At 42.1% G+C, this 25974-nt stretch overlaps 1 protein-coding gene and 1 long non-coding RNA gene across 2 annotated transcripts; one reads left to right on the plus strand and one right to left on the minus strand.

The window, feature by feature from the left end:
• Positions 1 to 17773: 17773 nt before the first annotated feature.
• On the minus strand, positions 17774 to 25066 carry LOC135545844 (nucleus accumbens-associated protein 2). The gene is made up of 5 exons (XM_064973787.1): positions 24161 to 25066; positions 23866 to 24039; positions 19550 to 19655; positions 19252 to 19349; positions 17774 to 19125 (listed from the first exon to the last, which is right to left on the minus strand). The coding sequence occupies exons 1-5, from the start codon at positions 24954 to 24956 to the stop codon at positions 18560 to 18562; spliced, it is 1740 nt and encodes a 579-aa protein (XP_064829859.1). The 5' UTR covers positions 24957 to 25066; the 3' UTR covers positions 17774 to 18559.
• On the plus strand, positions 20299 to 21579 carry LOC135555421 (uncharacterized). Its single transcript, XR_010457872.1, has 2 exons — positions 20299 to 20870; positions 21031 to 21579. It is a non-coding gene; the product is annotated as an uncharacterized LOC135555421 (long non-coding RNA).
• Positions 25067 to 25974: the final 908 nt, after the last annotated feature.

Below are 25974 nucleotides of genomic sequence, written 5' to 3' on the forward strand. Positions count from 1 at the left end.
GCTCTATGATCTTGATCTTCTTAGTCCTTGATTGAAATATTTCTGTGCAATTGATTGCTGCTGTCACAAATATAACAACCTTCCTCAGGTCTCCTACCAGTCTTGTGTTCTGTTCGGTTATTTTCCTGACACCACTCCGAGGGCCCTCACCTCCTCCCTGTAGACCGTCTCGTCGTTGTTGGTAATCAAGCCTACCACTGTAGTGTCGTCTGCAAACTTGATGATTGAGTTGGAGGCGTGCATGGCCATGCAGTCGTGGGTGAACAGGGAGTACAGGAGAGGGCTAAGAACACACCCTTGTGGGGCCCCAGTGTTGAGGATCAGCGGGGTGGAGATGTTGTTACCTACCCTCACCACCTGGGGACGGCCCGTCAGGAAGTCCAGGACCCAGACAGGGCCAACCTCCCCACAACAGCCCTCACCATCAATAACTCAGACACATGAACACCCATTATCACAGGTCACCCCTGAACTCATATCCTTAATTAACCAAATGAATGAGAGCACAACATCTTCAACACCTCCCACACACGCACACCTCCTTTAACTCCTATGTCCGATGACTATGAACAACAACACAATATTATTGAGGAATTGGAAAATTGTGTAATAAATCAGAGTGGGGATGGTATTGATAGAAGTATCCGTGTTGTGTACCGCAATAAATTCAGCAATACAGAGATTCGTCAGTTTTTAAATTTTACATGTATGAATCAGAGCCTTGATTATGCAGTTTTTTATGTGATGGTTTTGGATACTCTATGATAACTTTTAGAAAGGGCTACAGATTTTGCCGAACCTTGTGATGTCTTACGACTTGAAATATGTGGAGATACTGTGTTTTGCATACTATCTCTTGTTTTACCCAATGGCAAAACAGATCTTGAACAGTTTATAGCCCTGCTTGAATGTCTTGTTCAACATAACTTAGCAATCATAGCTGATAGGACCCCAGAACTTGTTGTACAAATAGTTCGCCAACCCCTAGGCGGAAGGTGGTCAGAGAAGGAAACTTGATATTCTCATGCAATCAGAAATTATAAACAATAAGAAGGCATATCTCATAAACGTTAACAATCCTGGTAATCAGTTATGCATTGCAATAGGCCTATCACATTTACTCAACCCTGGATGTACTGATCTCGAGGCTTTACAAAAGGCTAGGGAGTTCCAAAATGCAGTCAGTCTAGGTATGCTGTGGCTGTGGCTTTCTCTGTCATAGTCAAATTTGAAAAATTTCTGAACATCAAGCTTGTGGTTTTGTACCATAGTAGAGCTAATTCAGCGCTCTTGAAATTCCAGAACACACAACCTCATCCTCAGATTCTGTACTTTTATGTGCAAAACACCCATTATTATTATTGCCAACATCAGAGCTTTTTAAGGAGCACCATATGTATGTCCATCATGTCATACAGGCTACACTCTTGTCATTATAACTGTTCAGTATGTCTGGATGAAAAACGCCCGATGCAACCCTTAAACCTAATACCGTGTGCAGATTGTCAGCGCACAAGTCAGTCTGCCTACTGCTATGAAAAACACAAAATGTAAACATTGCACCCCAACGCATTTAAATCTGTAAGCAGTTGTGACATTAACAAGAAGTCCAAAATGCCATTGCAATTACAACCTTAAAATAGACAAACCTGAACCTCACGTGTGTGGTATCATACGTTGCCCAATCTGTAAATGGCCTTTGAAAAGCAGAGACACTGAAGTGGTTCAAGAAGTGCCACACGAGTGCTATAGTCAGCCCTTGACTGAAGATGAACATTCAGAGAAATATGTGTTTTATGACTTTGAAACTAATCAGCTAACCGGGGTTCATTTGCCTATTTTTGTATCTACCGTGACTTTCAAGGGTGAAAAATGGTCGGCAGAGGGCCCCAATTGTGCACTACTGTTTCTAAAACACTTCAGAAAACCCCAGTACAAAAGCTTCATGTTTGTAGCTCACAATTCTAGAGCCTATGATTCCTATCTTCTTTTGAACCTCTTGATACAAGCTGTTGCACCCAGGGTCATAGCGCAAGGTAGTAAGATCTTGTGTTTTGTAGACCCCGCCTTCAACCAGAGATACATTGACATTTTAAGCTTCTTACCCATGAGATTGGCTCAAATGCCTGAGGCCTTGGGTTTTGAAAACTCTGTGAAAGGTTGGTTTCCTCATTTCTTCACATCTGAGGAGAATCTACATTATATTGGATCTTATCCCAGCCCCGAAATGTACGGGTGTGATCAAATGTCTCCCAAAGAGCGAGAGAGATTCATGACATGGTATGAGACAGTACATCATAATACCTTTGATTTCCGTTAAGAGACGGAGTCATACTGTGACAATGATGTGGTTATACTGCGTGATGAATGCCTCAGATTCAGAGAAGAGGTAATCAAAGATGCCGGCATTGACCCCTGGAGTTGTGCAACTATTGCATCGGCATGCATGAAAACCTATCGTACACACTTTCTATCCCCAGCATCTATAGATATTCCATCGCCTGACAACTACCGCCGACAATTCAAGTCATACTCTAGCGGGTCCATTTAATGATTGGAATACTTGTCCCAGGATAAAAACATTTTTATTCAACATGCTTTGAATAGAGGGGAGAAGAATATTGGCCCGTAGTATCACATAGATGGATACACAGAGATTGATGGTGTCGAGACAGTGTTTGAGTACAACAGTTGTTTCTTCCATGGTTGTAAATCTTGCTTTTTGCTCCAGGCCATGTGTGTCTTAAGCTCCCCATCATAATCTTTGACAGATACGTGGTAGACATTCGGTAACTGTGAACAACTCATCGCTGTAACCTTGCTCATATTTTATGTCGAAAACACCCCTCCACTTGGATATACGTACCAAGTCCCCCACTATGAATTTAAAATCTATTTTTTTCTTACGGCGAAGGGGGAACAAACCATACAGATTTTTAAAGACCTTGGAGGGCTTCATCCGTATACTCTTATGGTAGCTGTAGTTATAACCCTTTACTAAATCTTGAACTATATCCACATATCTATGGGTGTTGTGAGCCGTAAAGTATTTCCACATCCTCTCCTTCAAAGTTCTGTTAAAGCTTTCAACAACTGAAGCTTTCAACTTGTATCCGAACCTGTAGCAAAATGTACGATATTGTGCTTCTTCATGCGTTTCTGAAAAGTATTATTAAAAGATTCTTTACCACCGTCAGTCTGCACTTTCTTAGGTGCTTCTCCTTCCTTCAAGATAGATTCAAAGGCCCGGGTCACCTCTGCCCCACTCTTATTTTTGAAGACCCTTACAAATGCTATTTTAGAGGAAAATATCTATAACCGTTAGCATGTATCGATTTCCATAATTTTCTATCTGCAAGAGCCTGCATGTCCCATAGATCCGCCTGAAACTGGGACAAGAGATGGGACAAGAGATGAGTATTTTGTGATGAACTATTTTGTGGAAATTGTTTTCGCACAGGTTAATGTAGAGTAAGCATCCTGCTCTGCTTGCCAATCATTCACTTGAGCAGCGCCTAACCTGCTACCTGTTTCTTCAGCTATAGCTCTCTGGAACCTCTCCTTCCCCCCATAAGATCCTGGGTTAGAGGGGGTATAATAAAAAAAATCATAATCTGCTCCGCCATCATTCTTGCCTATCTGATGTACAACAACATTAATGAGTCCCTTTCAAATAACGAGAACATTTCATTTTCATTTTGCAATTTAAAAAAAGTATTACGCATCCTGTCACGCCCTGACCTTAGTTATCTTTGTTTTCTTTATTATTTGGTTAGGTCAGGGTGCGACAAGGGTGGTTTGTTTAGTTTTTGTATTGTCTAGGGGGTTTTGTATGTCCAGAGGTTTTTCTAGTCTAGGTGTTTATATGTCTATGGTTGCCTTGATTGGTTCTCAATCAGAGGCAGCTGTTTATCGTTGTCTCTGATTGGGAGCCATATTTAGGTAGCCATATTCCTTGGTTATTTTGTGGGTTGTTATTCTATGTTTAGTTGGCTGTTCTGCATTAGCCATATTGCTTCACGGTTAGTTTTGTTGAGTTCCGTTCAGTGTTCTCTCTTTTATTAAAGAGTTATGTTCGCTAACCACGCTGCGCCTTGGTCTCCTCTTTATGAAGACCGTGACACATCCATACAATTCAGGATACGTAGCAGAATATTATGTCCCGTTTTCTCAATGACCCATGCATGCAACACCTTGTATAGTTGGTTTACATTTACAGGCTTATATTGCTGAATTGTTAAAACACATACATCCGCTCTATAAGTCGATAAACAACAAATATGATACATGTTACAATTAAGTGATGTTTCAAACAAATAAACTAAAATCTCAGACAAGGATGTTTCTATTTCTTCAGAATCATCCACAAGACGGGATACCAGTTGTGACCATTGTAGAGTCTCCCCCGTATGTATGTATGTCGTACATGACTCATGATTTGTTCCATTTTTAGCACACACTCTGCAATAACCCCTGTTTTGTGGGTTGTGTAGAGCGATACATTGCTCACTTTATTTTCAATAATTTGCTGCATAACATTTGTAAATCCTCTCAAAATAAATAATTTATTAATTTTCTAACATCGTATTCATATACAGTAGTTACCCATTGCTTTATATCTAAATAAAACATATATATTGTTAGTCGTTCTCTTGGGGTTTACAGACCCAGAAAGTCACCACATCAGCCACCAAAGCTTCCTTGTATTTGTTGTCGTCCACCAGTGCCTGTCTGATTTCTTTGAGTTTCTCATGGATGTAGGATCACCTCCTTCAGTTCATGTAGGAAAGCCTCGGTTACACCATAAACCCTGGGAATAGATGGCACAAGACCCATAGACTCCAGGGCTCTGACCATCGATGGTATAAAGCAGCAGGACCACAGTCTTTTCACCAGCTCTTCAAAGTGGTTGAATAAGAAGTACCTGGGTGGGTCATATAAAAACACGGAGGTCGTTGTTGGCTGGGGTGACTGATCTCACGACCGTGGCATTTCTCTCTTATATACTCTCCGATCACCACATCTAAAAGTGTGGCTACAGAGGCCTTGATGGTGTCCATAAAAATACTACTGCCCACCACATCAAACACATCCTCAGGCTGTGTACATGTAGGGGGTGTCAGGGGGCTTCCTGGGGGGAGCAGAAAGGAGGGCTGTGTACATAGAGTACTTAGGGTCTGGTACCCATGACGTATTGGAGTCCTGATATGGTATATGAATATCCATGGTATATGCTGAAATGAAGAACCAGAGGGCTTTATGGTCACCAATTTTATTGTTGAAACATTCCTTTGGTATCGGGGCGTGGATAACGTAACAGCCATGTACTTCGTTTTTTTCAGGGGATGACCCTTCTGAGGATGACCCTTCTGGGGGTTCCTTTGAATCATAATCCTTAGGATTCATATATATCATGCACTTCCTTAGTTTAACCTTTCTGGCACAGGCGTTCCGCTAGTGACCCACCTTGACAACATCCGGTGAAATTGCAGAGCGCCAAATTTAAAATACAGAAATAGTCACAATAAACATTCATAAAAAATACAAGTGTTATACACTGACTTAAAGATGAACTTCTTGTTAATCCAGCCGCTTTGTCTGATTTCAAAAAGGCTTTACGGCGAAAGCATACCATGCGATTATATGAGGACAGCGCCCCGCTGACAAACATTTTACAACCAAGTAAAGGAATGACAAAAGTCAGAAATAGCGATAAAATCACTTACCTTTGAATATCTTCATATGGGTGCAGTCACAAGAGTCACATCTACAGAATAAATGTTTGTTTAGTTCAATAAAGTCCCTCTTTATATCCCAAAAACTCAGTTTTGTTGGCGCGTTTTGTTCAGTAATCCACTGGCTTAAAGGCGGTCAAAACATGCAGACGAATACATCCTAATAATACCGGTAAAGGTCGTTGAAACATGTCAAAGATGTTTATAATTAATGCTCAGGTTGTCAATTGTCTAAATAATCGATCATATTTAAACCGGACAAACGCGTATAGAAAGGAAAAACAATGAAGGGCGCGCACTCGGTCACGCGTGGAAACCAGCACTGCATGATTCTATAGTCCACTAACAGAAAGGTCTCATTCTTCTTCATTTTTCAGAAAACAAGCCTGAAACAATGTCTAAAGACTGTTGACATCTAGTGGAAGCCATAGAAACTGCAATCTGGGTCCTAACCCCTTGGATACTCTATTAGGCATTCAATTGAAAACTACCCACATTTCCTCAGGTTTTCGCCTGCCAAATCAGTTCTGTTATACTCACAGACAGTATTTTAACAGTTATGGGAACTTTAGAGTGTTTTCTATCCAAATCTAACAATTATATGCATACCCTAGCTTCTGGGCCTGAGTAACAGTCAGTTTACTTTGGGCACTCTTCTCATCCAGACGTCAAACTTTGAAATAAGAAGTTTTAACAATACTCTGCCTTTGTTGGCTCTGTACAAAAAGAGCATCCACTAACTAACATTTTCAATTCCATTATATCCCAACGTTTAAAAGGAATGAGCATACGCAACCTAAAATCCCAGTTAGTCCACCATCATGGATGTTACCGTTGCGGATTTTCTCGTTGCTGATATAGAACTCCACGCACCCACATGGTCGTCCATTCTTTCTTTGTATTTTCACCCTATGAAATATTCTTCCTGAGGAGTCAGGGGCACCTTCCCAACAGGTCTCGTAGCCCGTGAACAAGCTATAACCGTTTGTGATAACGCTCAGTTCGGGACATACCACCTTGCGAAATACATGCCAGTCTTCAAGCCTGTAGTCCACTCCTAAAGTCTGGTCTTTAAATTCTTCTCCTTCGGCTACAGTATAGAGTTTCACTCTACAGGCTGGGTAATCAACCAGATAACCCCATAGTTGTCCATTAGACATCAGCACTTGATCTTTCAACACAGTTGCGGGCGGCATTTGGGTTCTATACATATTTGGAAAACGCTTTTTTGGTGCATTGTATATTGATGCTTTATACACTTCCCTTTCTATGTTTTAACCAGGGTCCTGCTTCTGTTGTTAAGGTCATCATGGGTGTGTCAGTGATCAAAAAATCCATGTTTAATTTCTTCTTTAGTGTTCTGGGGTTTATTCGTAGTGTTCACAGCTCTTACTTATACTCTGGTTGACCAATACCCCGGACATTACTGTTTCATATACAACAGCCAGGCCTTAAGTTCACTAGAACAGGAACCATACTCTTTCAAAGGTTCAAACACATTCCACAGTTCAACGAGGTCACTACACACCAATCATGATGACAGCTTCAAGCTTTAACATAAACACTCACTCGATAGCGTGAGAATGGAAGGACAGGATGCACATATATGGGCATAAACACTCACTCCATAGCGTGAGAACGGAAGGACAGGATGTACATATATGGGTGTAACCACGTGACCCATAAAATAACTATTTTTGACGTGTGCCATCTACTGTATTCTCTCTGACAGAGATTTTTTACTAGGATTAAATGTCAGGAATTGTGAAAAACTGAGTTTAAATGTATTTGGCTAAGATATATGTAAACTTTCGACGTCAACTGTATGTTGTGTGAGTAGTGACAGGAGGATGATAATAGATCAATGGGTGGATGAGCCATGAGTGTCTCATTTCAATGCTAATATGCTCTTAAGGCACTATTTATAGCTCTGTTACATTTACTTTTAGTTTGTTTTTTAATGTATTTGTGCCTACAGCACGGTATGTGGCTTGTTTGCCTTTACTACTGAAGTACGTTCTATTGCGCTTTCATTCGATCACAACCATTTATTTTACATTTTGGGAATTGTGAAAAGTGCTTTATGAATGAAATAGTTAAGTAGTGAGACATTAGTCTGTCCTTAGTAGAGTGACCTTCAAATGTAATATCGAATCAAAATATAAATTAGGATGACATAAATGACCCAGCTGCTGGGTCAATCCCCCAACCAAACGTGCTGGGTTTATGTCACAATCCAGAAATATAGTCTAATATTTACCCAGCAGTTGGGTCAAGTGCTCAACCTAAGGCGTTGGGTTAGAAGCACAACCCAAACCCGTTGGGTTGAATTAACCCAATGCTGTGTCTGACCAATATTGATCCAGCAGTGGGTTGTCGAAATTACCCAAATTGGGTTATTTTTAACCCAGGATTTTTTTTAGAGGAACAACTCATGTTGGGAAAATAATATGAATTTCCATATTAGGCATAACTCAATTTCTACATTTTTAAGATGCCAAAATATATATATTTTTTTTCAGTAATTGTTTTCAGTATCCTAATTTTGTTTACTGATTGGTTTCAGTGCATGCATTCAACAAACATTGGACAAAGGACTTTCTTCAGGGCCGTGTCATAACGTTGCCCTGTTGGAGAGCTTTATGACCCCCATAGCTCACAGCGTAATTTGGCTGATTGTCCTTTAATAAACTTCCATTGGTCAATCTATTGCTCAGTTAAGTCTTGGCTCGTAAATAATTCTGTAGTTGTCACACATCCTAAGGTCAACATCCCGATAGTGTTCACATTCCTCTCATGTAAATGTTCTATTTACATAACAAGATGAAATAAACTATTTATTTGGGAAATATCCAGTCTTAGTTATTTTCTTCGTTTACCATGCTGATGATTTCAAGTTGTATTGTATTATTTTTTTTATGTTAAAGACATTGAATATATGTTGTTTAGTTACTACATTTAGTATGTTTCATTGTCTTCTCTATATGAAGTACACAACCGGTCCAAAGTTTTAGAACACCTACTCATTCAAGGATTTTTCTTTATTTTTTACAATTTTCTGCATTGTAGAATAATAGTGAAGACATCAAAACTATGAAGTAACACATATGGAATCATATAGAAACCAAAAAAAGTGTTAAACAAATCAAAATGCATTTTATATTTGAGATTCTTCAAAATGCTACCCTTTGCCTTGATGACAGATTTGCACACTCTTGGCATTCTCTCAACCAGCTTCAACTGAAATGCTTTTCCAACAGTCTTGAAGGAGTTCCCATATATGCTGAGCACTTGTTGGCTGCTTTTCCTTCACTCTGCAGCCCGACTCGTCCCAAACCATCTCAATTTGGTTGACGTCGGGGGATTGTGGAGGCCAGGTCATCTGATGCAGCACTCCATCACTCTCCTTCTTGGTAAAATAGCCCTTACACAGCCTGGAGGTGTGTTGGGTAATTGTCCTGATGAAAAACAATTGATAGTCCCACTAAGCCCAAACCAGATGGGATGGAGTATTGCTGCAGAATGCTGTGGTAGCCATGATGGTTAAGTGTGCCTTGAATTCTAAACCAAAAATCTCCAATTTGGACTCCAGACCAAAGGACAAATTTCCACTGGTCTACTGTCCATTGCTCGCCCAAACAAGTCTCTTCTTATTATTGGTGTCCTTTAGTAGTGGTTTATTTGCAGCAATTCACACAGTCTCCTCTGAACAGTTGATGTTGAGATGTGTCTGTTACTTGAACTCTGTGAAGCATTTATTTGGGCTGCAATTTCTGAGACTGGTAACTCTAATGAACTTATCCTCTGCAGCAGAGGTAACTCTGGGACTTCCATTCCTGTGGCGGTCCTCATGAGAGCCAGTTTCATCATAGTGCTTGATGGTTTTTGCAACTGCACTTGAAGAAACTTTCAAAGTTCCATATTGACTGATCTACATGTCTTAAAGTAATGATGGACTGTCATTTCTATTTGCTTATTTGAGCTGTTCTTGCTATAAAATGGACTTGGTCTTTTACCAAATAGGGCTATCTTCTGTATACCATCCCTACCATGTCACAACATAACTGATTGGTTCAAATACATTAAGAAGGAAAGAAATTCCACAAATTAGCTTTTAAGAAGGCACACCTGTTAATTTAAATTCATTCCAGGTGACTACCTCATGAAGCTGGCTGAGAGAATTCCGAGAGTGTACAAAGCTGTCATCAAGTCAAAGGGTGGCTATTTGAAGAATCTCAAATATAAAATATATTTTGATTTGTTTAACACGGTTTTGGTTACTACATGATTTAATGTGTTATTTTATAGTTTTGATGTCTTCACTATTATTCTACACTGTAGAAAATAGTAAAAAATAAAGAAAAACCCTTGAATGAGGAGGTGTGCTAAAACTTTTGACATGTAGTGTAAATTAATTTAAAGTTATGTGATTTGGTTTATGTAGATACATTTGAATTGTTTAACACATTATAACAAAAAACAGATTTAATTTGCATATTCATACTGTTTGTCACATAATGTTCGCCACAAGTTTCCTAGAATTGTTTGCCAGGAATTGTACGAGCTGCCGCATATTTACTGCAACAGTTTGCCACAAAACAAATTTTCAAACATTTTTGGCAAATTGGCCAAAGGTTTGCCACAACTTTTTTGCCAGAAGCCTGTTTTTTCATTCTTCTTCCTCCAGACGGTGTATTTGGAATCTCTTTCGCCTGGAGAACAACCACCTCAAACAGAACAACCAGTTCCACACTGTCTGGACGTTTCGGAACCTCCTCTTCACATTTAGGGACACGTCCTCCTCCTGGAGAAGCTCATGGACCAGAAGGACATCACAAAAAAGCATCACAAAACAACAATGACACATGAACATTCACCCTCCAATGTTCAAGTTATCCAAGGTACAGTAGTAGTAGTATGTGTAGTAGTATAAGTATTGACATGTATTTCTACAAACAATACTCAATTAATACCGTATAGCAAAAGTGTAATTAAAATAACATGTGTGACATGAACAGCCAGCCATTAGGTTTCGAAAATATTCCAATAGCCAGACCAATCTTTGTGCAATACAAACCCGTCTAGATGTATTGATTGTGGAAGAGTCGGTTTAAAGACTAACATTAATTGTCAAGCAAGTAATAGTAATTGTGAGCAAAGTCAACCAATATAACAAACCTAACATACAATATATGCACCCATTTCTCCCAGCTCTAACCATCCTCTATTGGTAACTCTGTTGCCTTTCACATGACATCAAAACAAAGAGGATTTTGACCAATGTTTCTGTTTATTGCATCTGTTTTGTTGTAAAACCACGACTCTGCTGCGCTCAACCTCGTTTCAGAACATGAGTGTGAGAAACTGTTATTGATGGAGGGACGGACTGAGTTTTATTAGTTGTATGTACAGGATAAACATGACATACACCGTTCAACGAAATGCTTCCTTGCAGGTTCCTTCTCGACAATGCAACAGCAATAAGAAATTATAAAAGATAAGAATACGAACGTAAAGTAAATGGCTCAGTAGAATAGAATAAATATTTTAGCTTAAATATAATACAGGAAGGCACAATTTATAGTCCAATATTTACACGTGTTTTGGGGAAAGGGGGGTTTGGTGGGCAAGAATTTAAATTGTGCAGTATTTAGCAATAATAAGAGCCTAGTAGCAGCAGTTGGGATGTGTGTGTGCGTAGCATGAATATGTGTGTTTGTGTGTGTGCACGCGTATACAGTATCTGTGTGGCTGTGTATGTGAGTGAGTGCATGTTTGCTAAGGTGCGGAGAGTCAGTGCAGGTGGTCAGTCCAGTTCAAGTGTTCAGCAGTCTGATGCCTAGAAACTGTATTTGAGTCTGTTGGTATCAGACCTCATGCTCCAGACTATAAGGGAGTGAACAGCTCTTCGCTGTGGTGTGTGATGTCCTTGATGATGCTGCGGGGCTTCTTCAGGCACCGTTTCAAGTAGATGTCCTGGATGGGCAGGAGCATGGTCCCAGTGATGTACTGGGCTGTCTTCACCACACTGGAGGGTCTTGCTGTCGTGGATGGAGGAATTACCCTTACCAGGCAGTGATTGCAACCATTCAGGACACTCTCAATGGTGCAGCGGAAGTATTTGGAGAGGAGCCGGGTTGGCATGCGGAATATCGTCAGCCGCCTTAGGAGGTAGAGACGCTGTTGCGCCCTGTTGACAAGAGTGGTGGTGCTGTTGGTCCATGTCAAGTCCCTGGTGATGTGGACACCGGGAACTTAAAACTGCTGACTCTTTTTACTGCAATCCCATATATGTGGATCAGGGCATGTGTCTGTCCTCTGCTTCCTTTTTTTTAACACATTTTTTACCGGTATAACATTCAAACATTCATCGCTGCAACTCCCCTACAAACTCGGGAGAGGCGAAGGTCGAGAGTCATGTGTCCTCCAAAACACGACCCAGTTTGATTAACAATTTTATTTGGCCTTGATTAGCCCATACAAACGCATTGAATAACAGATAACCCCCCCCCCCCAAAAAATAAAAAAAATAAATCAGGACGAAGTTTGTTCTGTAGTGTCGGTCCTATATCTGAGAGATATAAGAAAGGTCAGGAAACGTACATTTTTTTGTACATATTTAACACCTTATTTTTGTCACAAAACAGTCTCCATGTACAGTGCATTCGGGAAGGATTCAGGCCCCTTGACATTTACTGCATTTTGTTACGTTACAGCCTTTTTCTAAAATAGATTAAATAAATAATCTTCATCAATCTACACACAATACTCAATAATAACAAAGGAAAAAAACTGTTGTTTTTTTAGAAATGCTTGCTAATTTATTACAAATAAAAACAAAAATACCTTGTTTACGTAAGTATTCAGACCTTTTGCTATGAGACTCGAAACTGAGCTCAGGTGCATTCTGTTTCCATTGATCATCCTTGAAATGTTTCAACAACTTTATTGGAGTCCACCTATGGTGAAATTAATTGATTGGGAATAATTTGGAAAGGCACACACCTGTCTATATAAGGTCCCAGGTGCATGTCAAAGCAAAAAACAAGCCATGAGGCCGAAGGAATTGTCCGTAAGGCGCCGAGAAAGGATTGTGTCAATGCGCAGATCTGGGGAAGAGTACCAAAAAATGCCTGCAGCATTGAAGGTCCCCAAAAACACAGTGGCCTCTTAAATGGAAGAAGTTTGGAACAAACCAAGAATCTTCCTAGAGCTGGCTGCCCGGCCAAACTGAGCAATCGATGGAGAAGGGCCTTTGTCAGGGAATGACCAAGAACCCGATGGTCACTTTGACAGAGATCAAGAATTCCTCCTTGGAGATGAGAGAAACTTCCAGAAGGACAACGATCTCTGCAGTACTCCAGCAATCAGGCATTTATGGTAGGGTGGCCAGACGGAAGCCACTCCTCTGTAAAAGGCACATAACATACCGCTTGGAGTTTACCAAAAGGCCCCTAAAGAACTCTCAGACCATGAGAAACAAGATTCACTCATCTGATATAACCAAGATTGAACTCTTTAGCCTGAATGCCAAGCGTCAATGTCTGGAGGAAACCTGGCACCATCCCTACGGTGAAGCATGGTGGTGGCAGCATCATGCTGTGGGGATGGTTTTCAGCGGCAGGGACAGGGAGACTAGTCAGGATTGAAGGAAAGATGAACAGAGCAAAGTACAAAGAGGTCCTTGATGAAAACCTGCCCCAGAGCTCTCAGGACCTCAAAATGGGGAGAAGATTCACCTTCCAACAGGACAACGACCCTAATCACACAACCAAGACAACGCAGGAGTGGCATTGGGACAAGTCTCTGAATGTCATTGAGTGTACCAGCCAGCGCCCAGACTTGAACCCGATCGAACATCTCTGGAGAGACCTGAAAATAGCTGTGCAGCGACGCTTCCCATCCAACCTGACAGAGCTTGAGAGGATTTGCAGAGAAGAATGGGAGCAACTCCCCAAATACAGGTGTGCCAAGCTTGTAGCATCATACCCAAGAAGACTCGAGGCTGTAATCGCTGCCAAGGGTGCTTCAACAAAGTACTGAGTAAAGGGTCTGAATACTTACGTAAATGTGATATCAGTTTTTTTTATCCATTTGCAAAAATGTCTGAAAACCTGTTTTTGCTCTGTCATTATGGGGTATTGTGTTAAAATTGACGAGAGATAAAAACAATTTAATTAATTTCAGAACAAGGCTGTAAAGTAACAAAATCTGGAAGAAGTCAAGGGGTCTGAATACTTTCCAAATACAGCGTATGTTGGAGAGTATGTTGGTCTCATTAGATTTGTCCCGCATGTCCAAAATGGCATTCATGTCTGTCCGAATAACCAGTAGGAATTCAGTCAATTCTAACAATATGCTGGTCAGAGAATAAAATAAAAAACTTGGGATCATATGAATTTGGAGCATACACATTGATAAAGGCAATTCTCTTCCCATTATGGACATTTTTTTGGTCTTCGCCTTCACCAGGGATACTGTGATTGAGTTTCTTATACATCATTATGATAACACCCTTAGTTTTGTTTGAGGCTCATTAAAAAGCCGCCAGTTTGTACAAATGGTTCTCTATTCTATGTGCGTTCTTATGGAGAAAGTGTGTTTCTTGGAGCATTGCTATATCAATATGGTTTCTTGCTTGAATATCAAGACAGCTGGAATGTTTGATAGGATTATTAAAGCCTTTCATATTCCATGAGACAATAGCTAGTGTTGCCATAGTTTTTCTAAAATGTAATTGTTATCCTTAGTGTTGATAAGATCATGGATGTAAAATAAAATAGCACGACCCATTGGGTCGCTATAAACCGTCCCACCTTCCCTGCCCCCCCCTTCCTCAGCCCCCTCCTTCCTATGTAGCTCCCAGCCCTCCTTCTCCTGTTCCCCCCGCCCTCCTTCTCCTGTTCCCCCAGCCCTCCTTCTCCTGTTCCCCCAGCCCTCCTTCTCCTGTTCCCCCAGCCCTCCTTCTCCTGTTCCCCCAGCCCTCCTTCTCCTGTTCCCCCAGCCTTCCTCCTCCTGTTCTCCCAGCCCTCCTTCTCCTGTTTCTCTTAAGCAGCAGGGGGGGTCTTAAGCTATAACATTAAAAAAAAAACTTATTATTGTTAAATAAAACATAAAATAAGCAACCAATTTAGACCTTTACAGTTAAGTTAGCAGACTTGATGAGCAAGGGTGGGGAATGAAGGAAAAAATAAAGAAAATGAAAACAAAAAGATGACAGATATGCAAGTCTAATGCCTAAACAGTCAAAACTAGGAGGAGCAATAGATCTTAAACCATTATATGCATAAATTATTAGCAATATGCTTTGAATGACTTTAAACATATATTTGCCCTCCTTTAAGTGCTCTGTTCTATGTACAAAACAAATAAGAGGGTATGTGCAAAAAGTGAAGTCTATACTCTAGATGCTACTGTATATAATAATTTATCATTGGCTGTAGGGCAAGTCCTCCATGGGAGATACATTTAGTGCCTAAATAGAGGGGGAAAGGAATCAACAAGAAGGAAAAAAAGCAAAAACAAAACAGCTATTGTGTAGTAGTAGCCAGTATTGGACTGGCCATCTCTCCTTGGCAGTCGCAAAACATCTATACAAAATGAAACATAAAATAGTAGGGGAATAGCTACTAACTTAAACTACTTGACTATATATAACTATATTGTCCATTGCTCATTAATTGGTGTGGTGCCATTACTGTGTAAATGTCCAGGACAATAGGCAATATACTTATAACAAGTTTAATGCTCAGCAATAATATTATTATTGTTCCTTGTACCCAAACATTAGGGGGTGTCATCATTGTCTTATGCTGAGGGCAGCATCATAGCCATAGGCTAGGCCGCGTGATTGTGCATGGATAGCATACCTTAAAAAAAATGTGCCAGTCATGAGGTTCCTTCTGTTGGCTTGTCCCGTTGTGTGTTGGGTTTGATGTGCTTCTTGAAGAAGTCTTGAGCTTCCTTGGCAGTGGAAAACATGTGTGTGGTGTTCTGGAAGATCAAGAGGAGTTTTGTCGAGTGGATGAAGCCAAATCTCAGGTTTAGCTTGCGTAGCTGATATCGCACCTTGTCGTAGGTTTCCCTGTGTTTTAAAATTTTGGCACTCAGGTCTGGGTAGATGTTGATCCTCTTCCCTGCATAGTCAAACCCCCAGATTACACTACAAGGTGAACAATTCTCCGCTTGACTTCAAAGCTGTGGATCCGTACAATCATACAGTGAGAGCCGTTGGAGTTGACCGCTCCAGTGCTCACTGTTAATCAGCAACATGGGACCTCCCGCACGAACAGCTCATAGAAAAGATTTTGCTCATGAAGGAAGTTGGGTTGGCCGCCTCCACACCAGTTTCAAGTCCTGTGACCTGCATATTGAATTTACAGGCGTTTGATTATCCCTTCCAACTTAGCTTGCGCTGTTTCCAGGTCATGGAGTCACACCTCTGTCACATTGGTTGCCTTCTCCAGGCTTTCCACTTTAGAATAGGTATCCACGTTAGCAGGGAGCACAGCCAATGATTCAATTATCGGTTTTAATTGTAGACAAGGGCAGAGGTAATCTCCTCACAAACAATCTCTCGTATAGTAGTGGCCAGCTCTTTTTGTTGCCTGGTGTTGAGAGCCGCCATGCTCCCACAGTTGAATTGGGAGCACCACAATGCCGGTTTACTTACAACCTCCCTATAGACTGACTCGTCATTGTTGGTTACCAGGCCTACAATTGTGGTGTTGTGAGCAAACTTGATGGAGTTGGTGTCATGCAAAGCCACGCAGTCATGGGTGAATAGGATGTACAGCAGAGGGCTGTGGAGATACCCCCGAGGGTCCCCTGTGTTAAGAGTTAGTATAGAAGAGGTGTTGTTCCTGTGGTCTGCCCGTCAGGAAGTCCAGGACCCAGTTGCAGATGGTGCTGCCCAGACTCAGTGCTCTGTGCTTGGTGTCGAGCTTTGAGGGAACAATGGTGTTGAATGCTGAACTGTAGTCAATGAACAGGATTCCCACATAGGTGTTCCTCTTGTCCTGATGTGTTAGGGCCGTGTGAATAGCGATGGAAATGGGATCTTCCATGGATCTGTTGGAGCGGTAGGATAATTGGCATGGGTCCAGTGTGCCTGGCATGCTGGCCTTGATGTGGGCCATGACCAGCCTCTCGAGGCACTTCATGATGACTGGGGTGAGTGAGACTGGTCAGTAGTCATTTGGGAATGTCACCTTGTTTTTCGTGGGCACTGAGACAATGGTAGTCTCCTTGAAGCAGGTGAGGACTACAGCCAGGGACAGGTTGAAGATGTCTGAGAAGACGCTCACCAGCTTGTCAGCACACACTCTGAGAATGTGGCCAAGGATGCCAACTGGTCTGGCGGTTTTGTGAGTATTCACTCTTTTGAGAGTTTTCTTCACGTCAGCCTCAGAGTGAAAGCACTTGGTTGTCCGGAGCAGCGAGTGTCTTCCTGGATGGCTCGGGATTGTCTGCCTCGAAGCGACCATAGAATGTGTTAAGCTCATCTGGGAGGGAGGCTTCGGTGGGCACCACACAGCTAGATTTGCCTTTGTAGTCTGTAGTCCTTGCCACGTTTCGCGAGTCTAGGTTGTCAAACATCAATTAAAGTTTGAGTCTGCACTGTCTTTTTGCATCACTAATGGATAAGGAGCTCGTAACTGCTTGCCTTGTATGCATCGCGCCCCACCGAGTCATCAGGGTCTGTTCTGAGAGCATTTAATGCTGCAGTATGGGCTCTGAGCATGCTACGGAGATCTCTGTTGATCCAGGGTTTTTAGTTGGGGCATGTCCGGATTGCTATTGTGGGAACAATATCAACACATTTCCTAATGAAGCCTCTGATTGATGGTGTATATTCCTCAATGTTGATGGATGAGTCCTGGGTGGATGAATCTTTCAACATATTCCAATCAGTAATATCAAAACAGTACTGGATATAAGGTAAAGAACAGATCAATCTCACTGGGGCTATACCTTCAATGCATCGCAGTTGACCGACAGTTTGAAGCTGATTAAAATAAAGGAATATAGAAGCAATATTGTGTGGCCTCCCCATTTTGTTATTGTTAATGTTTGTCTTATTCAGTGCCAACAGTTGATTATATAGATGAACATAATGTCACATTAGAGGTAATTAGGTGGAAGCAGAACAATTAGAAAACAGAATTCAATAAAGAAGTGTTTGTTGCACTTTATTTTAAGGAACAGAAATTGCTTGGTATTTTCTAGGAAATTAATGGGTACTTTCTGCTCCTTACCTCAAAGGCCTTTAAACTATTGGTAACTACCTGGTACCAAATGGTGCTGAGTGGTGCTACTTGCATTGAGCCTCAAATAAACAAATGTCGGTTATAGGTTATTATAATTGTTTAATTGCATTTTACAATGCAATTTCTATGCATTTCTATTTCTATGTAAAATACCAGGTAATTTCTGTACTGTAAAATAAAGTAGTAGTGAGTCGTACATTATGACCAGTGGTGTTGTAGAGGGTAAATGCACATAAAAGCCAACCCTAGACTTCTGGTCTTGTAGGCTTTACAAGAGTACAAACGACAACTAAAAACTCAACGTTTTTCCTCATTCGCCCCATGTCTGTTCAACCACCTTATCTATCAGCGAGTCCATCAAGGTGCCACAGTAGTAGCAATTCTTCTCTTCTCCATCAAGGAATTATTATACTGCATTTCATTTTTTCATCAGTTTTCTTTTAAGTGCATGTCTGAACTGCAATTTCTGCGATGTTACATGCAGTTGAGTAGCCAAAGCTTAAATACACATACATAGACATATATAGATTGGTGGAGAAGAGGGATGTTAGGACCTCACTGGTCATCTTCTAGCAACTTGTCCTCCTGCTGTCCTGTGTGTTTGGAGGAGGGGGAGCCCCCGGCCCCAGCCTTACCCTGTGTGCTGAGGGAGGGGACCTCAGCTGCTCTCTCCAAGCACTCAGAGAGGCGTTCAGTTCCTTGGCCCGCCTGGGCTCCTCGTCCTCCTCGCTCAGGCCCATGCTCTGTCTCGGACTCAGCCAGCTCTACTGCTGCAGCCCCCTCCTCTGACCTGGTGGTTCCCACAAACTGCAGGTGAGGTAGGAGAGTCTCTTTGCGGCTCTCGGCGTAGAGCTGCTGTTCTAGGGTCAGGTAGGACGACGTCAGGTGTCTGAAGTCCATTTCAAAGGGCAAGGCCGACGACAGCACACTTGTCTGCGATGACACACAGGCCCTGGACTGCCCCTTGCAGGAACTTCTGCTGCTCTCCTTGGTCTCTGGGAGCATGGACTGGATCTTGGGTAGCCAGCGCTTTCGCACACGCCGGGCATTTGTGCACATGTCGGCTGCAATCACGTTCATCTCACTCTCTTTGAAATTAGGTGCAAAGTTCTGGCAGTAGACTGCAAACGAGAGGAAGGAGACAAGACAACATTGAAAGAGATGCATATTGTCAACTTTACATACAGTGTTGAGCCAAATGAATCCAGTATGGTGTTTAACACCCGAGAAAACAGAAGGGCACCTACGTTTGACAGTGTTTAGGACTCGGTTGTCCAACGGTTTTCGGCTGGGATCATTGGTGGAGGAGCGAATTCCAGTTCCACAGCTATTGGCCAGTGTGTTTCTATGTATACAATAGCATAATCAGTATCCATATAGGGCTTTCCCTTTCTCATTTCTATCATTTTCTCTGCCCCCCCTCTCATTTTCTCTGTCTAAAATGACAAAATATGCTTTATAAAGAGCTAGTAGCCTACTGTCTAGGTCCAGAATCTGGCTACGACAATATAGTTACAAATGCACTGTATAATTTAACAGTCTAACCTGTCAAAGAAGGTGGCGAGCAGCCGACGCAGCAGCACTTTGTGCTTAATGCCGGCACACAAATGACAGTTCATCAACTGGCCACGAGTCATATATACACCAGAACCTGGGGAAAAGGACAGAGCAATGCTGCTCACGTTCACATCCATGATAAAAACAATAAAATGGCAGGCCTCCCTAATGATCTCTATGTCCATGGTAACATCTCTGTGTTGTATGATACAGTTGTAAAGAAGAAAATATACTGTCTGCATGGGAGGGCTTGGGTCTTCAACACTACAACAGCCAATGGCCACTGACGTTTGATTTTGTAAATTAAAAAAAATCTGCCCCTCCAAAAATAGCAACGCCCTGCTACCTTCCCTGACTTTTCCTAAATATTTGTTTTACATTGCTCAGTTGTCAGAATTTTTCAATCACAAACAGAAAAGGTATTTAGAGGCTGTTTACCTGTTGTTTTTTCATATTTTCCAACTTAAGGGGCCAAGACAAATGTGCTGAAGGGTGTTGGTATAGAGGCTCTAATGCATCTCTCTCCTCACTCTGAATGAGTGTTGTCAATGGATGAATGGGTGATAGAAACCGATAATTGTGCACGTGACTTCACAACTGAATTTGAATGAACTGAATGATGAGGAGGAAGCTGAAGAGGGTGATTGAATTTTAATGATCTGAATGACGAGGGAGAAGGGGTTTGAATTTAGAACAATAGTGTAATGATGATAAAGAATTGTGGGGAGGTCTAATTATTTGATTCTGAAAACCTGGAAATTGTATAATCTCAGCTCAGAGAGTCAAATCAGAAACTGAGAACAACACACAATGTGTGTCGTTCACAATGGCAAGCCGAACCAAACAAATGGACACACGGACAGCATTGCACATGCTGTAGAATTTAGATGAGCTGGAATCGGATGGAGGATCGGATATTGAGCTTGAGATCAACATTTCTGATGAAGATTATTCATCTGATTCGAGACTCTGCCTCTGATGCCTAAGCCTCGCCGCAGCAAAACCAGAACAGGGCCAACAGACTGTGATCCTACCTGCCACAGTGAGACAGGAGTCTGGCAAGGAAAACTAGCCTGCGCAGAACAGTGAACAAACAGAGACCGGAGCTTCCGCCCTCTGCACAAAACAACATACCAGCGGAGCTTTACTCCACATCAGTGATGGAGAGTGGTAAACGCAACACTCACAGTGTACAGATGGAAAATAAACAAGAGTGTTTGCAATCCTCAGCACCATACATCCCACTGTTGCCATCAGCAGTTACCAGAAGAAGACATCGGAGACAGTGACAGACTACAATCGCACAAAGGTATGTAGCTCTGCTACATACAGATAGCCTTTCCATCTGCCATGCAACAAATATTTTCTCCTTTCATTATATTGTCTTATGTTAATATTAATTGATATTACTATTAGTTTTATTCTATATAATTCAAACATTTTCTATTCTATTTTGTTTTATGCAATAGCTTGGTGTGGATGCACTCGACCAGATGGCAAGACTGTACTCTGTAAAAGGAGGTACTTGCCGCTGGCCTGTTGCAGTGTCCTACAACGTGATCGACGTGGCTGCTATCAATGCGCATGTGTTGTACAAGCAATGCCTTGACAAGATAGTCAGCAGAGACTTCATCATGGACCTGGCATGTGAGCTTCGTGAGAACCACAAGAACGCCAAGAAAGCAGCTACAGCCGCCAAGGCAGCAGTGCGTCCTGCTCTCCCTATTCCCTACACACCATAGCTCCCGCTCGAGAAAAAGAGGACAATGTCAAATTACGTTGTTTAAAAAACAAATTATTGTCATTGATATATTTCCACAACTTTTTCTTTATGTAATTCATCCTTTACAATTGTTCATGCACTGGTGGTTTTATTTAGGAATACATCAAATCACTTCACATGAGCACCTGACTGGTTATATTATTATATATTTTTGTTTTCTACTTTGTCAGAGAAGCTGAAACTGGACTGTAATACTTACTATAACTAATCTACAAATAAAGTTGCTCAAATGTTATTATTGTAATGGAAACGAAAATAGGCTGTATGCCTACCTTTTTCGCTAGGACTTTGTAGAATTATACAAAAAATATCATTGACTCTATAAAAAAACAAAAACGATTGTTTTTATATCTAGTCATATACAGTGGGGCAAAAAAGTATTTCGTCAGCCACCAATTGTGCAAGTTCTCCCACTTAAAAAGATGAGAGGCCTGTAATTTTCATCATAGGTACACTTCAACTATGACAGACAAAATGAGGAAAAGAAATCCAGAAAATCATCATGTAGGATTTTTAATGAATTTATTTGCAAATTATGGTGGAAAATAAGTATTTGGTCACCTACAAACAAGCAAGATTTCTGGCTCTCACAGACCTGTAACTTCTTTAAGAGGCTCCTCTGTCCTCCACTCGTTACCTGTATTAATGGCACCTGTTTGAACTTGTTATCAGTATAAAAGACACCTGTCCACAACCTCAAACAGTCACACTCCAAACTCCACTATGGCCAAGACCAAAGAGCTGTCAAAGGTCACCAGAAACAAAATTGTAGACCTGCACCAGGCTGGGAAGACTGAATCTGCAATAGGTAAGCAGCTTGGTTTGAAGAAATCAACTGTGGGAGCAATTATTAGGAAATGGAAGACATACAAGACCACTGATAATCTCCCTCGATCTGGGGCTCCACGCAAGATCTCACACCGTGGTGAGCAAAAATCCAAGAACCACACGGGGGGAACTAGTGAATGACCTGCAGAGAGCTGGGACCAAAGTAACAAAGCCTACCATTAGTAACACACTATGCCACCAGGGACTCAAATCCTGCAGTGCCAGACGCGTCCCCCTGCTTAAGCCAGTACATGTCCAGGCCCGTCTGAAGTTTGCTAGAAGGCATTTGGATGATCCAGAAGAAGATTGGGAGAATTGTCATATGGTCAGATGAAACCAAAATATTACTTTTTGGTAAAAACTCAACTCGTCGTGTTTGGAGGACAAAGAATGCTGAGTTGCATCCAAAGAACACCATACCTACTGTGAAGCATGGAGGTGGAAACATCATGCTTTGGGGCTGTTTTTCTGCAAAGAGACCAGGACGACTGATCCGTGTAAAGGAAAGAATGAATGGGGCCATGTATCGTGAGATTTTGAGTGAAAACCTCCTTCCATCAGCAAGGGCATTGAAGATGAAACGTGGCTGGGTCTTTCAGCATGACAATGATCCCAAACACACCGCCCGGGCAAAGAAGGAGTGGCTCCGTAAGAAGCATTTCAAGGTCCTGGAGTGGCCTAGCCAGTCTCCAGATCCCCATAGAACATCTTTGAGGGAGTTGAAAGTCTGTGTTGCCCAGCAACAGCCCCAAAACATCACTGCTCTAGAGGAGATCTGCATGGAGGAATGGGCCAAAATACCAGCAACAGTGTGTGAAAACCTTGTGAAGACTTACAGAAAACTTTGACCTCTGTCATTGCCAACAAAGGGTATATAACAAAGTATTTAGATGAACTTTTGTTATTGACCAAATACTTATTTTCCACCATAATTTGCAAATAAATTCATTAAAAATCCTACAATGTGATTTTCTGGATTTCTTTTCTCATTTTGTCTGTCATAGTTGAAGTGTACCTATGCCTCTCATCTTTTTAAGTGGGAGAACTTGCACAATTGGTGGCTGACTAAATACTTTTTTGCCCCACTGTATATACTTCCACAAATATTTATTCATGCAATTAATCCTTTACAATTATTCATGCACTGGCGCCTCTGTTGAGGAATATGGCAAATCATTTCACCTGCACACCTGGATTTTCTGTTTCTACTTTGTCAAAAAAATCTGTAACTGGACTGTAAATACTTATTATAACTCTATTACTAATCAAATCTAGAAATAAAATGCATCAAATGTATTACACTGTTTTATTATAAAGGAAATTAAAATAGGCTTTACGTTTTTCAGTAGGACTTAGTAGAATTATAAAAAAAAAAAACTTAACACCATCTGAACAAATAACTATTGTTATATTTTTACATGGATATATTTCTATTAGTATTTCTTTATAGAATTTAACCTTTACAATATATTTTTAAGAGTTGGTGCTTATGTTTGCACACCTTGCAGGTTGATATTCATCTGATGCGGACGCTAAAGGGGACTCCCGGCAATGTTCTCTAGCGGGTCCTTAAAGGCGGAAAGGCCCAGCGGTTCTAGTGTTAACTAAGTCAGTGCTTGAGGCGAGCTGAGATGCACCATAGACATACATATTATAGAGTGGCCTATATCAGGGGTCACTGCTTATGTCTTACCTCCCACCAGCTCCACCTTCTCCCCAGGATCCCCTTCTGTGTACAGGGTGGGATGGCAGCGGTAGCCAATCTGGCTGATGAGACTGGGTGGCAGCGCCATCGTGTCCCTGCCGATCAGCACACAGCGCCTCTCAGTGGCCAGAGGTAGGGACAACACGTCCAACTTATCCTGCACTGGGGGGAACAAGTGGAGGCAGAATTTCAATACTAGACAGTGTATTCTAAAGCTGAAGTTGTGTTTCAAATGAGAACTACTGGTGCTTCAAAAAAGTAACACAGAGGATGGATAATTTACTGCTGTAATAGTTGGTTGGGTGCCCATAATTCTGCCCATAAACCCCGTTTGTATTGCTGCTGCCGTGGAACTCCTCTTCAAACTCCTCCTCGTTGGGGTGGGAAGTGGGGCTGTCAGTGGCTGGGAGGCTGGAGGCCCCTGGGCTAGAGCGCTCACCAGAGGCCATAGGGTACGACTGTACTCCGGGTACAATACCACTCCCTCCTGCCCTCATGTAACATTGCGCACTGCTCCTCGTGGCATAGCCCTTGAGGCCCTTAGCTGTGTGCTCCTCACTCATTGGGGACTCACATCTTTCCTGCTTAATCCTACAAGTGGCCATTAGTGTGTCGCCTGGCAACAGGGCCGGATGGCTGTAGTTGGGGCTTGACGGTTCGAAGCCCAGATCCTCGGTGGTGGCCGTCTGGGAATCGCAGTGTGGAGAGTTGGCCTTTAGCATGAGATTCATCCTGCGCTCCACAATGTTCTGGATCTGGAGGTAGCCGGCCGTGTACATGAGCACGAGCTGTTCGCTGGCAGCCATGGTCAGCCTGCCTGTGTAGCAGAACGAGAGGATCTGCTGGAAGCAGGATGGGGTGACCGAGGAGGGTAGTTCAAACATGCCCTGAGAGCTGCCGCTGAACAGGTCTCTGAAGTAGAGGCTGCTGGCGGCCAGCACGGCGCGGTGGGCCTTAAAGGACTGGCCGTTGACCATGACGGCCACATCACAGTACTGGCCTTGCAGGCGCTGCTCGTTCAGACTCTCCAGCACAGAGCTGCCAAAGTTGGGGATCTCCACATGCAGGAGCTGGGACATTATGATGAGAGCAGGTCTTCACTGGAGACAGGACCGGCTGAAAGGGCATCTGCCGACAAAGACAGATAGAGGAGATGGAGAAAAAAGTTATCCACAATCAGACAATACAACATGCATATTAAAAAAAGAGTAAGAGTTCACAGTATCTTTGCAACTATTTCCAACAAAAAATGTCAGTAAGCTAACATTTATTTTCCAGAACTTATACAGTTTATACAGAGGAATGAGATGCAAGTTTTGAACTGCTCTGCATATGCTTTCAGGTATTCAATAGACTGTACTAACTGTTACCTGCACAGAAAGTCAGCCAACACTCATCCTCCTATTACAAACAGTCTCTAACCTGTACTGCACAGTCCTCTCTAAACAAGTCAAACATAAATTCAGAATAAAGATAAGGTTGCCCACCAGAAAGAACAGAAGCACTCCAATTCTCTCCTTCTCCATTCGAGACTGAGGTGGTAGAAGAGGGTGAGGTTCTCTATGCACAATCAATGCAACGTCTAGCGTATGTGTCACAGGGAAAGGGGGGTAGGCTATAGACACAGACAGAGGAAGGGAGGGTGTGAGACGGAGAGGAGGAGTCATTTAAGGACATAGAGAGAGCTAATGCGGATAACTGCCCTGCAGAGGGTGACTGTGTACTATAGAGCTGGGAAATGGAGACATGTATTACATACCTCATCTGTTTCAGAGATTAATAAGACGGAAGATTGATTGTTACTGAGACCGTCTAAAATACAGAGGACAGATGAAGAGCTCCGGCATACGGGTTGTCACGTACACTATGGTATAATACTGTCGACTTATGTTCTTTACAGTAGATGATCTACACTGTGTGATCAGACAGCCTGTGTGCCAAGACTTGGGCAAATGCACAGCGCTGCAATGCAGTGCCTGTCCCAACTTGGCATGCTGAGTACATAGTGTGCATACTGCGTCTATGTGCCAACTCGGAGCCAGACACACAGGACACTGCACACAAATGACTACTCGTCTGTGATTAAAGAAAGAGCTG

This window comes from Oncorhynchus masou, chromosome 1 (assembly GCF_036934945.1).
Source record: "Oncorhynchus masou masou isolate Uvic2021 chromosome 1, UVic_Omas_1.1, whole genome shotgun sequence".
In the NCBI taxonomy this organism is placed as follows: Eukaryota; Metazoa; Chordata; class Actinopteri; order Salmoniformes; family Salmonidae; genus Oncorhynchus; species Oncorhynchus masou.

Excerpts from the sequence above, each read along its gene's own strand:
- LOC135545844 (XM_064973787.1), bottom strand. The coding sequence starts at position 24,956 with ATGTCCCAGCTCCTGCATGTGGAGATCCCCAACTTTGGCAGCTCTGTG. Across the intron at positions 19,656-23,865 it reads GAAGGTGGAGCTGGTGGGAG|GTTCTGGTGTATATATGACT; the intron begins GTAAGACATAAG and ends CCTTTTCCCCAG. Across the intron at positions 19,126-19,251 it reads AGTCCTAAACACTGTCAAAC|TCTACTGCCAGAACTTTGCA; the intron begins GTAGGTGCCCTT and ends TCTCGTTTGCAG.